This window comes from Euprymna scolopes, chromosome 27 (assembly GCF_053919585.1).
Source record: "Euprymna scolopes isolate OS-2025 chromosome 27, ASM5391958v1, whole genome shotgun sequence".
Lineage (NCBI taxonomy): Eukaryota > Metazoa > Mollusca > Cephalopoda > Sepiida > Sepiolidae > Euprymna > Euprymna scolopes.
In genome coordinates, this window is record NC_136508.1 from 97,166,243 (window position 1) to 97,183,733 (window position 17,491).

Genomic DNA, 17,491 nt, shown 5'->3' on the forward strand with positions numbered 1-17,491 from the left:
AGATGACTGGAAACAATGCCGAGATAAGCAGAGAGCACATACAGCACCTGGTATTCCCAAATGGTTACCCATTTTAGTACTGACCAAACTCAACATTGCTCAACTCATTTTCCATCTATCACTTATTTTCTTTCATAAACCTAAACGTAGATTCCATGAAAAAAGCTTCTTTCTTAGAACTGCATGCCTGTGGAACTCTTCCGTCTGCCTGCTATGGTCATCTTCAAGTCACACATAAACAAGTTCTCGATGAGCCGTTTGCATTAAGTAATCCAATTTACCAAATTTTCACTACTTATGATTGCTACGCTATAATCCCGTTGACTACTGTACACCTATTAACCCTTATCTTTGAGTGGCTTCTGGGCCTTGATAACAGGTGACTTTTTTGTCAAAGAAAAAAAAAAAAAAAATTTCTCCTATACAGGGAAAAAGAAAAATCTGTATGATGTACATACCTGTGATGAAAAAAAATATCATACACCAAAAATCATGTAATTCATCAAGTAGTTTTATTTTTAAATAAGAAAATCATTTTTTGGCTAAACTATGAGCAACGATCTCACAATTCTATTTTGAAAACAGCCTGAAGAAAGAATGCAGGTAATTACAAATAGTTCAAATTTTCGAGATTAAAAAAAAAAAAAATACATTCTTAATACAGAGAGGGTGGAGTTATTGTATTGTCAAAAGTAAAATTTGCTTAAAAATGATTTTCTTTATAAAAATAAAACTACTCAATCAATTTTACATGATTTTTGGTGTATGATATTTTTTTCTTCATCATGGGTGCATGCATCATGCGAAGATTTATTTTCTGTCTTTTTTTTAAAGAAGTTTTAGAAAAGGACGAAAATTTTAAAATAGCAGACATACAATTCTTTATGGCAAAATGCAAGATGGAAACTCCCAAAGAAAAGTGATAAAAGTTGGAACGGTGAATGGTCATACCAAAACAAAAAGTAAAAACGTTAAATGAATGATATGTTTTTATATAAAACAAAATATTTCTGGGATGTTGAAATCAATAATAGGCTCAGCCGTTTCAGAACCTATCTTTTGCAAATTTCACACAAAGCTAATTTATATGTCTGGTAGTGTTCTTAGATATGTTTTCTACAGAAATTCATCTGATAAGTATGATATATCAAAAAAATCCAATCTTAAAAATAGTTTTTCTTCTCTTATGCATAAAAAAGAATAATTTTTACAGGAGAATATTTTACATTACATCGGTCAAGGGAGATAATAAAATCTTAGCTAATCATTTTTTCTTAAGAAAAAAAACCAAACATTTTTTGCTATCTGGAGATATAGCTCAGTGGTAGCACTACCAACTACAGATCGTATGATCCTTGTTCAAGCCAAGGTGTACCTCACCATTTTATTTTAATTTTTTCTTATTAATGAGTTTGATGTACGATAAAAGATATACAATTTAAAATCACTGCAGCTCATTTCTTAATTTGCATATTTTAAAATATGCAAATTAAGAAATAAACATTAATCAGAAGTGACTTTTCCAGGGCATTAATCATCAAGCACAAATATCAGCTGATGTGATATTGTAAACAGACTAAATTTGATGAACGACATTATCATTATTTTTTTTTTTTTTTTTTTTATCATTATTTTTATTTATTTATTTTTTTCTTTGTGAATTAATCCACCAGGAAAATTATTTCACATAATAGATAATAATCAATAATAATCAATAGAGGATTGATTCTATAATAATACATACGCATTCTGCATGAATTAAAATATGTTTAAGCGTATTGTACGATCGGCCATGCCGGTTTACAGGTCCTGCTAGTATATAATAATCAATAGAGGATTGATTCTATAATAATACATACGCATTCTGCATGAATTAAAATATCATGTTTAAGCGTATTGTACGATCGGCCATGCCGGTTTACAGGTCCTGCTAGTATATAATAATCAATAGAGGATTGATTCTATAATAATACATACGCATTCTGCATGAATTAAAATATCATGTTTAAGCGTATTGTACGATCGGCCATGCCGGTTTACAGGTCCTGCTAGTATATAATAATCAATAGAGGATTGATTCTATAATAATACATACGCATTCTGCATGAATTAAAATATCATGTTTAAGCGTATTGTACGATCGGCCATGCCGGTTTACAGGTCCTGCTAGTATATAATAATCAATAGAGGATTGATTCTATAATAATACATACGCATTCTGCATGAATTAAAATATCATGTTTAAGCGTATTGTACGATCGGCCATGCCGGTTTACAGGTCCTGCTAGTATATAATAATCAATAGAGGATTGATTCTATAATAATACATACGCATTCTGCATGAATTAAAATATCATGTTTAAGCGTATTGTACGATCGGCCATGCCGGTTTACAGGTCCTGCTAGTATATAATAATCAATAGAGGATTGATTCTATAATAATACATACGCATTCTGCATGAATTAAAATATCATGTTTAAGCGTATTGTACGATCGGCCATGCCGGTTTACAGGTCCTGCTAGTATATAATAATCAATAGAGGATTGATTCTATAATAATACATACGCATTCTGCATGAATTAAAATATCATGTTTAAGCGTATTGTACGATCGGCCATGCCGGTTTACAGGTCCTGCTAGTATATAATAATCAATAGAGGATTGATTCTATAATAATACATACGCATTCTGCATGAATTAAAATATCATGTTTAAGCGTATTGTACGATCGGCCATGCCGGTTTACAGGTCCTGCTAGTATATAATAATCAATAGAGGATTGATTCTATAATAATACATACGCATTCTGCATGAATTAAAATATCATGTTTAAGCGTATTGTACGATCGGCCATGCCGGTTTACAGGTCCTGCTAGTATATAATAATCAATAGAGGATTGATTCTATAATAATACATACGCATTCTGCATGAATTAAAATATCATGTTTAAACGTATTGCAACGCCGGGCTTCCAGCTAGTACTATTTAATCCATAGTTGCGGAAAGGAAAACAGAGAGAGATTGAGACATTAACGAGCACAAAAAAACTAATTTTGGATTTGCTTTTTTTGTATTAATTGGTTCTCATCTTGAATGATATTCTCAAGTTTTGGATGATGTAATGTAATGTAGCCGGATGCACGTATGTAAATTACGTCATCAACAAAGAAAAAAGACTATAAAAATAGAAAGAAAACGATCACGAGAGAGACATGGAGCACAGAACGAGATAATGTTTGAGATCACACGAGAGGCGTTAAAAACGTTCTAGATCACGTGAGTGACGTCATGGCAGTAACAATGAGGAAATAAATGTTGTTTATATATATATATTTCAGAGAAGCAAATCTCTGATTTAAAAAACCATAAAGCGGAAGACCATTACCCGCATTAAGCTGGTCTGCAGTTTAATTTGTTGCTGGCTATCTTGCTCTTGCTTGTTGCTGGATTTCAACATTTTGAACCGAGAGAGAGACTTAGCTGTCGTACAAAGCTAAGACTCTATAACATCATATTTGTATAGATACTCCCTCAGCCATTTGGGCTTATGGATTTTAAATGTCTGAGGGAGTGGCACTCGTCTGACAAGACGTTGCAGTCATCATCATATATATATATATATATATATATATATAGTAAACAACAGACCACTGTGTCACGGTATAACAGTGGGTATGTGCGTATGTAAATGAAAGTGACGTCACCAGTGGGCAAAAAAAGGACTATAGAAAGAAAAAGAGAACGATCACTTAGGAGATAGCATAATGTTCGAGATGTGGAGAGCATTCGAGATCACGTGGGTGACGTCATGGTTTGACCAATGATGAAATAAATGTTGTTGCTACAAAGAACAAGCGAGTTGAAGTTATTTCCTATTCTTTGTCTTTGTCTCCTTTGCGGCTGAAACTGAACACAACGTGTTGGCCCCTGGACAACGTTACAATATGCCCTGAACATAGTCATAGGAAGTTCACTTTCACTTTAGTGGTGTGTAAAGAAGAATGAAGAGAAAACAGAAACGCCTTTGATAAAGGTTTTATCAACTTAAAATTAATGCTCTGACTATAATCGAGTTAATATGGCGGAACAGGTACTTCCGGTCAAGGGGGATAACTACAATATTTAATATAGCTAAGGAACCAAAGGTAATATAAATTACTAGCGGGGGTACCCAGCGTTGCCCGAGTGTTTGTTTCTGGGACGGGGGGGGGGGAGTTTTAAAAAAATGTTATGGTAGGTAAGTAAGAAGGATCAAACCCGGAGTCATGAGTAAAAGTAGGAAAATAAAGTGTGAAAAAAAAAAAAAAAAAAAAAAAAACATCTGCAACGTTAACAGTTCGGCCACCAAGAAAAGTCCATTCCAGTTGTTTAGGAAAAAAAAAAAAAAAAAAAAAAACGACTACGGTAGGTCGGCGTGAACGTGAAAATATAATGTGAATTGTCCAGCACGCTAACCACTACGCCACAGAGCACTGCAGCTTAGTTTAGTGATTTTAAATAACTTCACATGAAAGAACTACGAAGCCAAACCGGTATTCTCTTCTCAACTGTTCCTTGTGAACGATCCCCAAACGGTGTTAAGTGGTGGCAGGGGGAGGAGGAATTTATTAGAGAGAAAATATTTTACCACTTCCATTGATCTTAACCGATTTTGGCCATGACTTCTCAGCAGAAAAAGTATAGAAATCTAAGATTATCGAGGAATTTGAGAAATAATAAGCCTATAACACACCTCAGATATTGTTCTGCCGTTTGTGCATATTATATTTGCATGAAATATCTTGATTTTTAATCCTATTAAGGTCAAAATCAGACGGGAAAAAATGAGTTCACTTTATTTATATAGAGATAACATTTTCCCCTCCAATAATTATTAAGTATCGAGTTATAAAGAGGATAATTAATGTTAGTGTGTCTAGCATTAAGTTACAAAGCCCTTATATTTACTTGGAAATCATTGCATTCTGGACGACATGTGTTAGTCGCTGGACAACTGTACATTAACCTACAACCTTCTTTAAGAGTATTTTTGTCAAACTGAGGTATGTTTTTTTTTCTTTTTACATAGGAGTCACTACTTATCAAGGCCCTGAGGCCACTCGAGCATAAGGGTTTATTGAGTGTACACTAATCAATGAGATAATATCGTAGCAGTCGTTATTAAAGGATATTTGATAGATTGGATTACTTAAGGGGGCAGTTCATCAAGAATTTGTTTATGTTGGACTTGAATTTTGAAGAAAAGCTTCTTTTTTTTTTTTAATCCATAGGGATAGCATGCTTTCGTTCCATCAGCCATGACTGGGTAGAAGTCCTAAGTAATTCACAATTGTATTTCAAGTGTCACTCGTACTGAAGATTAAACCTTCAATCTCCAGGAGTGTAACTTATAACTAGAGCTAGGACAACAGCACATTCTTTGCATTGTTTTGACTATCGAGTGTGTATCCATTGATATCTTATATGCTTTTATATAAAGTGATGTGGTTCTCGGTTGATTAGGTGCGTCTAACTGTATCGGATTAATACTCGAGAGTCAAAACAATAAGAATATGCTGTTGTTATAGCGCTATTCATAACTTGAATTTTACCAAATATTTTATCTGCTCTGCCACCGATCCTTGCAAATAATTCTAGTATGAATTTTGTAGGCCTTAAACCGATTCTTTTAGTGATGGGATGATTTTAACAATTTCTTTATTTCGCAAAAATTTGAAATTCTAAATCGATTTTGAAAGTCATTTCTGAGTGGAGTTTAAAGTTTAAAACAGTGCAATAAAAAGTCAAGTATTATGGTTCAATTGTGCGACCACAACTGAGAAGAGAAAACGGATACTCTGAACAAGCCCCCCTTCATTTGAAAGAACCTAAAGCTTAATCCACCTAAGCCAGAAATTCAAGGAGAAGAAAAAGAAAAACAGAAAAAAGCCAATATTTCTGAGTGAACAACAAAAAAGTCAGGTTTGTATTACTGTACACATAGATTCGAAAAAGTTGTCAAAAACAAATATATAACAAATAAATATTATCAAAGGCAAGATAAGTTACTTTTCTACCAAACTGGATATATTTTTTGTATTTTTATTCAATGTAACATGTTCATTCAGCTCGAAAAACATGCAGTGTTTACCGATGTATTCGAAAATTCAAAATGGCGCCCGACACTCTCTTTAACATGGTAAGTTTGGGAAAAGGTGTTATAAATAATGAACTAGATAAAATACTATTTAAAAAACACCGAATATATGTCAACTTATGTCACGGTAACATATAATGAGCGAATTTCTAACAGTATTTGGTCTAGTTTATTATTTATAACATCTTTTCCTGAACTTACCGTGTTAAAGAGAGAGTCGGCCGCCATTTTGAATTTTCCAATACATCGGTAAACACTGCATGTTTTTCAAGCTGAATAAACATGTTACATTGAATAAAAACAAAAAAAATGTATCCAGTTTGGTAGAAAAGTAACTTATCTTGCCTTTGATAATATTTATTTGTTATATATTTGTTTTTTGACAACTTTTTCGAATCTATGTGTACAGTAATACAAACCCAAAAAGTCTTTTTTTATCTAAATCTTTTTCACTTTCTGATACAAGTACCAATTCTGGTTTAAATTTCCGATTCCAATACAATTAGCAATTCCGATTCTTTTAAAACATTTAAATGTTTTTTTTTTTTCAAGCTATCTTAAAAATCCATGCATTATATGCATATATTTTTCACAAATGTAAAACATACACTTGTGGAGTAATCTATAGATTTTTATTTTACTAAAAGCTTAAAATCAATCTATAAGTGAAATCGCCTGTCTCTGTGTGTGTGTACATTTCCCTACCAAACTACTCTGTCAATTTTCAGTCCACAGACTAAAGATTTGACATAATGGGTATTGAGATTTGGGAAAATCTTTTTAATTGGTTTTCGGTCAGAAATTTGACTGTCAAGGGGGTCAAAGTTCAACGATTTGACATTTGAAAACTCTACCGAACTCCTCCGCCAATTTTGGGTCTAAACACTTGAAATTTTAAATGTAAGTTACTTGGACATGGATGAAACTTTAATTTGATTTTAGCCCAAAGCAATTAAATGTTAAGAGGGTCAAAATTGGGGTTCAAGTTATAAAAGATTTTACCTCTGCAGTCTCCGCGAATTTTTGGTCTAAATATTGGAAATTTTATATAAAGGGTATTCAGACATGCAGCAAGCTTTTTAAATCAGTTTTTGAGTGAAAATTTGGCTGCTAATAGGTCAAAGTTGAAAGAGTTGACCTTTGCAGACTCTACTAAACTCCTCACCCAATTTTGGGTCTAAATACTTGAAATTTTAGATGTAGGTTACTTGGATAAGAGTCAAACTTATATATATATATATATATATAATTTAAAGGAGATTAGAATAATAGTCTAAAGAGCTAAGTGTATTTTAATGTAATAGTGAAATTACTAGTTTAATTAAAATACAGGAAATGCTCGTTGTAATTTAGATATATAATAAGCTCGATAGTTAAATGTCCTAGAGCTAATTCAATATTAAGTAATGTGATTTATAATTTAAAAATTAAAAAAAAAATTTTTTTAATTTAAAAATCAAAATTTAATTAAATTAAAAATCAGTTTCATAAGAAGGAACAACAACAAAGTCAATTATCTGTACGATCGTTTCGGAAATCCGTGCTTTTTATTTGTGGTATACATGAAGTCACGTAGAACAATTATACATAGTTTTTTTGGTAAGCACGGTCTCCTCATCAGCAAATTTAGGAGGATTTCTATTGAATTGAAAAAACACCAAAAATAAACCTAGCATTAAAAGTAAGGCAGATGAATCTTTTAGTTTTTCTTTTTTTGAAATCAGGAACTGTATTTAAAGTAGTCATTTAGATGTTTGCTATAGCTTTTTATTTTATTGAAGTTATACATTTGGATTTTACTGTCACTGGATTATTTATCTTCCACCAGACTATCCATTCACGTGTAATCACCTTTTTCTTCAATTTTATTCAATACTTATATATATATATATATATATATATATATATATATATATATATATATATGAGCAAACAGTTAATAAAACATGTTAAAAAACACTTTGAAATGAGTTAAAAACATTTAATCTGAAAAGGAAACACTAGATAAGTGGATAGTCCTTAATCCGCAGAGTTTCGAAGAAATACTATCCTTCTCATCAGAGAGTAGGAATTAGCAAAATGCGGGATCGGATTTTGCATGCAAAAGTATTTGATGAAACAACAAGTAAGTCAAAGATTTTACTTGATAACAAAAAAGTGAAGTAGAGGGAATATGGTGAAGAAAAAGGTGATTACACGTGAATGGATAGTCTGGTGGAAGATAAATAATCCAGTGACAGTAAAATCCAAATATATAACTTCAAGAAAGTTAATTGAATTATTTTATATATATATATATATATATATATATATATATAAAGTTATGAACAGTACATATGGCCCGAGCAAAGCCGAGCTGAACTGCTAGTAAGTAAACATTTTTATCTTCAGTACCTGCAATGATGTGGATCATCAAGGAAAGGCAACGGCGCTTTGTTGGACATCTATTGTGCGAAAAAGAGGGCATCGAACAGCACAGAAGGATGAAACTGACGGCATGCGCCAAGGGAAAGCAAAGAATGAGAATATTAGATTGGATATGCAAGGCAATGGGTGTTAACAGTACCATCCGACTCCGAGAACAAGCAATAGACCGAAGCCTATGGAGAACACTAACCAGGATTTCATCTACAGCATGAACATAGGAAGAACATCCGCAATGGAAAATTAAGTTTTAAACAAAATAAAACAAAATAATAAACAAATAAAAGAATCGTTTTTAGCATCCAAAAAAAACAGGTACTAATTTTTCCAATTCCTTATAATCATCCAAATACTATTATTCTTGCTTTTTGATGTACGTTCGTGCTTTCTTTTTTTCTTATATTGAACTAGCTTTGTAAATCCCCCCCCCCCTGCCCAATACAAACAAGTTAAATCATAGCTCAATGGGTGGCCCGTTATGTCACATTTTAGTTTTGCAAAAAACTTTAAAAAATTAAAAACAAACTCACGTGATTCGCGGCTGATGATGTCCTGGATGTCTCGCCATCGAGCAGCTAAATCCTCGTATGATAAACTTTGCGGAGGTAATTTCGAGAACACTTTGTGCTCCTCGTAGCTTGGAGGCGGCTCTTGAAGATGGTTGTAGCTTGGTTCCGGCCCATCCCCTCCAAGAACGCTACCAGGTGACGACATTGAACTGAATGGGTCGCACTCACTCAGTTTCGATGGCACCATCTGGTCTTCCTCTTTTACCAAGACATCTTTCGCAGAGAATTCCATGTCATCACTGATGCTTTCACGTAAGCCAAGAACTTTGTCAAAGAATTTCTTTTCTGAAGAAAAAAAAAATAAGATACAATATATTTATCTAATAGATAAAGTAAAGTTAGTCCTTTCATTATTTCTTTGCCATCGATAACTTTCTTCCTACAAAATTTATATTTGATTTGGTGATGCATTTTATATTATAAAAATAAAGAAAATCGGTGCTACTATATATTGAGTTATCACCCCTTTTTTTAGATAGAGTGAAATGGCTAACTGAAGAGTGACTATCTTGCAGCGTCATTTTGAAAAGTCTTTACAAATGAACTCACCATAATTAAAACTTGCGAGATTTTGTAATGCCTACTAGTTCCCATTAATTGTTTAAAAAGGTTATTTAAAAATAAAACTACTTGATCAATTTACGTGACTTTTGGAATATGATATATTTATTTCCTCACGGGTACGTACATCATACAGCTTTTTAAAATTTGTCACGTTAACATTTATTGGGGGGGGGGAGTCTACCACCATTTTGTTTTATTTTGAAATCTTTGTCGAGACTTCAAAGACATCTTGTCCATTTTTTCTTGTTCTTCAGTAGCACTTAATATTACTTGTTTTTTTTAACCGAATAAACATTTTACATTAAATAAAAACACTAAAAACTTATTCAGTTAGGTGAAAAAAGTAACTTATATAACTTTGATAACATTTATTTGCTACTAGCTGGCAGCCCGGCGTTGCCCAGTCGTACAATACGCTTAAACATGATATTTTAATTTATGCAGATTGCATATGTATTATTATAGAATCAATCCTCTATTGATTATTATGTATTACAAAGAATAATTTGTTCGGTGGACTAATTCACAAAAAAAAAAAATAAATAAAATAAAATAAAAAATAAAACATAAAAAAATAAAAAAAATGATCATGTCGTTCAAATTCCGTCTGTGTTTGTTTACAATATCACGTCAGCTGATATTTGTGCTTGACAATGAATGGCCTAGAAAAGTCACTTCTGATTAATATTTAGTTTTAAAATATGCAAACGAAGAAATGACTTGCGGCGATTTTAAATGGTACCTCCTTTTTATCGTAAATTGAACTCATTAATAAGAAAAAGTAAAAATAAAACGGTAAAGTACACTCTAGCTTTAAAAAGGAATCATACGATCCGAAGTCGAATGCTCTACCACTGAGCTATATCTCCTGATGGCAATAAATCTGTTTTGTTTTTTAAGAATAAATGATTTGCTGAAATTTTATTATTTTCCTTTGGCCGGTGTAATGTAAAATATTCCCCTGTAAGAGAGAAAAGCTATTTTTAAGACCGGATTTTTTTTTCGATACTTATCGGATGAATTTCTGTGTAAAACATATCTAAGAACACTGCCAAACATATAAATTAGCTTTGTGTGGAATTTGCAAAATATCACCTCAGCCGTTTCAGAACCTGTGAGGAAGGAACTCTCTCACTTAAAATAGTAGAAGTAGATAAATAGATGTTTTATTAGTTTTGCTTTTTTTTTTTTAATGTTTAACACATTTTTCGTATTTCTGCGGATTGTAAAAAACAAACCCTTTTACACTTTTAAAACTAATTCAAATTATAAATTATTTCCAAACCAGCACTTAAAAGTCTCCAAAAACTCTTTGAAATTCCAAAGAGTCACGTAAGTAGACTTATTCCAGCAATTTGTTAAATTTATTGATATACGGGGGGGGGGGATGAAATCTTAATTTTGCGACCATTTAAAATTCTAAACTCATTTTAAAAGTACTTTCTATAAAGTTGGAATTTAAAGTTAAAAAAGCGTAATAAAAAGTCAAGTATTATGGTTCACTTGTGCGACCACAACCGAAGGGGGAAAAGAACGACATTCCGAACGCGCCCCAGTCATTTCAAAGAACCTAAAACTTAATCCGCTGAAGTCAGAAGTTCAGGGAGAAGAAAAAGAAAGAATAGAAAAGGCTAATATTTTTGAGCGAACAACAAAAAAGTCTTTTTTCGACTAAAAAAGTAGGTCAACGCGAGTTGCAAAGTTTTGGATTTCAATAAACAAAAACTAAAAAAGAAAAAAGCAGGACTTTCTTCTTTCTTTTCTTCGAGGAGGCCGCCATATCCCAGAAAACAGGCGAGATTTTTATTTGCTGCGAGGGACACTTGCCTGCCCACGCAACAGAAAAAAAAAAAAAAAAAAATTGTGTGTGTGTGTGTGTGTGTGTGTGTGTGTGTGTGTGTGTGTGTGTGTGTGTGTGTGTGTGTGACAGAAGATGAGAACATCGGTACCGTCGGTTTCGAATTCAAACAAAAGGAACCAATTTTTGGCCACCTATGTCGAACTCTCTTCAGCCTCTGCTTATATCTGTCATCAAGGCTGAAGAGAGTCCGACACAGGTGACCAAATATTGGTCCCCTTTGTTTGGATGTGAAACTGGCGGTACCGATGTATTTCTGATCTACTGTAACAGTGTTACTGTTACACATGTAGAAATGCATATTCTTTTATAATTATGGGTTTGCATTACTGTACACACAGATTCGAAAAAGTTGTCAAAAAACAAATATATAACAAATAAATGTTATCGAAGGCAAAATATGTTCATTTTCAACCTAACTGGATAATTTTTGTGTTTTTATTTAATGTAACATGTTTATTCAGCTCGAAAAACATCCTGTGTTTACTGATGTATTGAAAAATTCAAAATGGCGCCGAACTCTCTGCTGAACACGGTAAGTTTGGGAAAATGAGTTAAAAATTAAAAACTGTACCAAATACTGTTAAAAACCCACCGAATATATGTAAGAATATGTCACAGTAACATATATTGAATTAGTTTCTAAGAGTATTTTGTACATTTTTAACTAATTTTCCCAAACTTAGTGTTCAGCAGAGAGTTCGGCGCCATTTTGAATTTTCCAACACATCGGTAAACACTATGTTTCTCGAGCTGAATAAATATGTTACATAAAATAAAAACACTAAAAAATTATCCAGTTTAGTAGAAAAGTAACTTATCTTGCCTTTTATAACATTTATTTGTTATATATATATATTTTTTTCGAATCTATGTGTACAGTAAAACAAACCCATAATATATATATATATATATATATATATATATATATATATATATATATATATATTGAGCGGCTGGAAAGTCACAGGGTACGTCTTCAGAATGGACGATCATCGCCTGCCGAAGATAGTCCTATATGACAAACTCTTTACTGGCCGTCGTGACAGAGGGGCACCAGAGAAAAGATATAAAGACTCTCTGAAGAACTCCCTTGGTGGCTGCCACACTAACCACTTCCAGTGGTCTGCTCTCGCTGTTGACTGTGATACCTCGCGACGTACTGTCCACCAGGCTGTCGCCATCTGCGGGAGAAGCGCTGCAGGAGGAAGATTTGGGAAGCCTCAGCAGTCATACTTTTTTTTTTTACAAAGGCATCACCACATTATCAAGGCCCAGAGGCCACTCAAGGATAAGGGTTAAAGAGTGTACAGTAGAAATTGGTCAATATAGTAATCATTAGTAATGAAAATTTGGTAAATTTGATAACTTATATGGAACGGCTCATCAAGAATTTATTTACTTTAGACTTGAACACAACCATATTGTAGTCAGCCGGAAAGCAGGAAAACGGAAGACAATTCCACAGGCGTGAAGTTCTAAGAAAGAAGCTTTGTTCATGGAATCTACGTTTAGGTTTAGGCACAGATAAAGAGTGGGGGAAATTATTGATAGTGTTTACTGCTAGACGAGTGTTTCTTGTGAAAGTTTGGCGAGGGGGGACCATAGATTGAAGCTCAGTTGAACACTTTCCATGAAAATAACGATACATCAGAGATAAACTTGCAACATCTCTTCTGTGAGATAGAGGTTGCAAGGAGGAGAAAAGGACATCTCCTACGAGGCTACGAAGTCTATTTTGAACTCTATCAAGGCAGGACAAGTCCTTTCTAGCAGCTCCTGCCCAGATGTGGCAACAGTATTCCATCCTTGGACGTACCTGGCTCTTATATAGATAGAGAATAGCATCAGCAGTGAGATATCTACCGGATCGATAGAAAGATCCCACCATTTTTCCAGCGGCCTTGGCAACAGATTTGATATACGTGTTCCATTTAAGATCAGGAGTAATGGTCAAGCCCAGAAGCTTGTCAAAACTTGAGGCCTCCTGAAGACGAGAGCCATTCATTTCAATTGATGACAGATGTGGATTAGAATGTTGATGATGTAAAGAGAGAAGCTTGGTTTTAGATGCATTAAAAGTAACCAGCCACTCCTTTCCCCATTGTACTACGTGCTCAAGATCAGAGGAGAGAGAATTGGAGAGAACTTGGTCGTTTACTGTCTTAGATGTGGTACCATAAATGGTAGTGTCGTCAGCATAAATGTCTACAAATGATGTAAGGATATGATTTGGAAGATCATTAATGTAGATCAGGAAAAGAGTTGGGCCCAGGATGGATCCCTGAGGGACACCGGCATTAATACTGTGAGCTTCTGATTTTTGCCCCTCAACTACTACTCTTATGAACCTATCAGAAAGAAATGATTTAATAATTGAGAAGACTTTTCCAGCTATACCATAGCTAGCGATCTTATGAAGTAAACCTTTATGCCATACCCTATCAAAGGCTTTAGATATGTCAAGAGCAATTGCCCTAGAAAGATTGCCACCGTCGAGAGATTTGCTAATCCTATGCGATATAACTGTAAGCACATCTGCTGTAGATCTAGCAGAACGGAAACCATATTGAGTGTCACTAAGAAGGTTATTTTTGTTGAGATGGTTGATTACTTCTGCAACGTGACTTTTGACTGCAGCTGCTGTGGCCAAACCTGCTTGTCTCGCATCGGGCTTGTCAGCCACAAGTGTGCCTGCAGTCGACATGGACAACTCCCTTCATAGAATCTTTGTTTGCGAAGTACGGCATAATTACATTGACACACCGGTTCCCGCTGATCACCGAAGTTAAGCAACGTAGAACCTGGTCAGTACTAAATGGGTGACCATTTGATACTTCAAGGTGCTGTATGTGCTCTCTGCTTATCTCGGCATTGTTTCCAGTCGTCCTGGTCTTCTCCTTGCCATTGGACTCAAACAGTGTCGATTCAGGAGAGGTGTGGTTGTGATTGCTCAACCCTTGCCTCACAATTACTCGCGCAGTTGCCCCTACAGGGAGTATCCTTTGTCTTTCGAGACTGAACGGAAGCATGGATGGTCAAGAAGATATGTTTTTTGACAACTTCTTCGCACCTTTGTGGATTGTAATAGAAAAATGAGACTCCTATATATAACAAAAGTTCTTAATCCATGGATTTTCAAAGATCTGCTCTTTTTAGAGAATAAACATTAATAAAAATGCATCAATGGTTGGCATACATTTGAAGATTTTTTTTTTTATGAAAAGCAGGGATGCATATTTTTAATTAATTTTTATCGTTTGGTGAAAAGAGCCTATTTTTCAAAACTCATGGATTAAGAATTTTTCATTATAATTTATTGCTTGAATTTGATGGCTCAATAAATAGTAATTTATTCAATTCTACTTTCAACTATATTTCCTGTTTCTTTTATTGCCCTATCTCGTATACTGCGCTTTTAATTACCTTGATAGGTTCTAATCTTAAGATAATATCTATATTTGGAATTCTATATGCTAGGCTTTGTTGATTTGTTAATTTAAAATGACATTTCATTCATAACTTTAAATATGGAAGTAAATCGTTTAATTCATAGATTTTTTTTTTTTTTTGAAGTTGACATTTTTGATAATTTCGATACAAATTTCTTTCTCTTTTACATGTGACCAGAAAGAAAGGAAAGAAATCAATTTGCCTCTTCACTTACAATTTAGAAATAGATCGCAACTTATTGAATATAAAGTTGGTCTCTCTAAGTAAAACATTTGGACATGAATGCTAAATATTTTTTCAACAAATAAAATATTGCGAAACAATTATTTGTTATATTAAATTTAAAACAATGATTTTTTTTTATATATATATATAAAAATGTCATTTTTCAAAACACTATGCAAATTAGTTAATGTTGCAACCGATTTGTTTAAAAGAAAAAGAAAACAAAAAAGAAAAAGATGGTGCGTCTATTGTGTAGAGTTGGGTCAACTTGAATGGGGCGTTTCGACTTTGCGAAAAATGCGCTAAACTTTCGCATTTATTCATTTAAACATACCCGTCCCAGGAGAGGTAAAACTACTTTCCTTAAACAAAAAGTTTTGCGTCACTTTTTATGACTAAATGAACCAAGATTAATATTAATTTAAAATATGGCGATATTGAATTTTTTTTTTTTTTTTGCTCACATTCCGAATCCACGTAAAAAAAAAAAAAAATTAATTTTAATTCTAAAATTTTCCCTAAAAAGATAGGTTAAATTGCTAGTAAGTAACCAAATTTAAAAAATACAGAAAAATGTTTACGATATATATACTCGTCGTGAAAATGTTACATTCCAAAAAAAAAAAAAAAATCACGTAAATTAATCAAGCACTTATTTTTAATCGAGAAAATCAAATTTTACAAATTTCTGCGAGTAATAATAAAATAAAATAGCACGGCCCGTAAATCTCTAGTCGAATTGAGTTGTCAGCCTTTGAATTTTAACGCATTTTAAAGAACATCGCGTCCCCCCCCCCATCGCTTACACATAAAATTTAATTTTCTTATAAAAAAAAAAAAGCTTCATCAATTTACATGATTTTTGGAATAAGATATCTTCATTTCGTAGCGAAGATGTACATCATAAAGAGTTGTTTGTATTTTCTGGATTTCTTTTTTAATGAAGTGCAATTTCGAAATAAGCATCAGTTTTATCTCAATCTTAAAATGTTATAATTGTACAGATACTTATTACGTGACCTGTTAATTTAAAAAAAAAAAAGGGGGGGTTGTACACTGAAATTGCTGCAAATTTATTCAGTATTTTTTTTTTTAACCAAATCGCATCCCTGTACAAAATTTTAAATCCATTCCTTAACATTGGATGAAGGAGGGGGGGGGGGCTTTGTTGATTCTTAAAATTTGAGTTACGTCCTTTGGCGAAAATGGCCGACGAGAGAATTCGATAATCAAATTACTTTACATTAAAAATTAATGGATAGATTTAGATAAATTTTGTTGTACCGTCTTTTTTTTTATACATAAGCTTTTTTTTAAATTTTGTTTTCTTTATTAGCAATTTTAAGTATTGGGGTGAAACTGGATAAGCGCTAGATTTTATGTTGCTTATACTGTTATTATTATCATTATTATTAACATTACTGTTATTATTAATATCGTCATGGCCAATGTAAACAAATTCGTAAATCAAATTCTATTCAATTTCCACCACTAACGATCAATAAGCTGTTGCACCGTACACTCATTAACCATTAACCTCGAGTAGTCTTTATGCCTTGATAAGTCGTGACTCTTAATCGAGTTCCGCCAGTCTTTATCTGCGGTCTTCGTGAGCTGATATTGGTGCTTCCACAATGAATTCCCAGGAAAAAGTCACTCGCAAACAAACTTGCCCCCCCCCCACCTTTTTTTTTTTTTTTTTTCCTCCAGAATAACCGAATCTTTTAAAACAAGTAGACAGTAATGAGACGTGACCTTTCCAGGGAATTCATATATCAGAAAACGAACATTAACAATGATCAGATCAGCTGACGAAGAATGTCAACTAAAACGGACGGAACTTGATGAAAGGCAGTATTTATTACTATTCTTTTTTTTGGGGGGGGTGAGTGACAATATTTGAGCATTCATTTTACTTAATTTTTTTTAGATTCAAGTGAAATATGCTAGTTCAAAATAAAATATCGCGCAACAAACATGGTTACCAGTGAAAATCATTAAGGAAAACAAAATCAAAACATTGTTTCAATAACATAAAAGTTTCAATATCAATAAAAGTTTTCAATATCATGAAAACTACTTGTCAGCGACTATTTTAAGTGTAATATTCGTTCAGAAGATGAATGCCACTAAAAATCATTTTTATTTTTATTTTTTGTCAGTAACTCTTGAGTTGGTCCTCTAGCACACATTGGCCCAAATATTTGTATACACAAAAAATTACGGAAAATTAACTCGTAGAATTTTAATGACTCTTTG

The 17,491-nt window shown here is 33.1% G+C and overlaps 1 protein-coding gene and 1 long non-coding RNA gene across 4 annotated transcripts in view; one reads left to right on the forward strand and one right to left on the reverse strand.

The window, feature by feature from the left end:
* The window catches only part of LOC145248667 (uncharacterized), a 144,587-nt gene that overhangs the window by 38,962 nt on the left and 88,134 nt on the right, over nt 1-17,491 (forward strand). The gene's annotated exons all lie outside the window — the stretch shown is intronic.
* Nucleotides 1-17,491, reverse strand: part of LOC145249032 (uncharacterized) — a 41,112-nt gene that overhangs the window by 17,710 nt on the left and 5,911 nt on the right. For both annotated transcript variants that reach the window (XM_080110891.1, XM_080110892.1), the window contains exon 2: nt 9,094-9,417. In XM_080110891.1, coding sequence (XP_079967017.1) covers nt 9,094-9,417 — 324 coding nt within the window. The remainder of the gene's footprint in view (nt 1-9,093; nt 9,418-17,491) is intronic.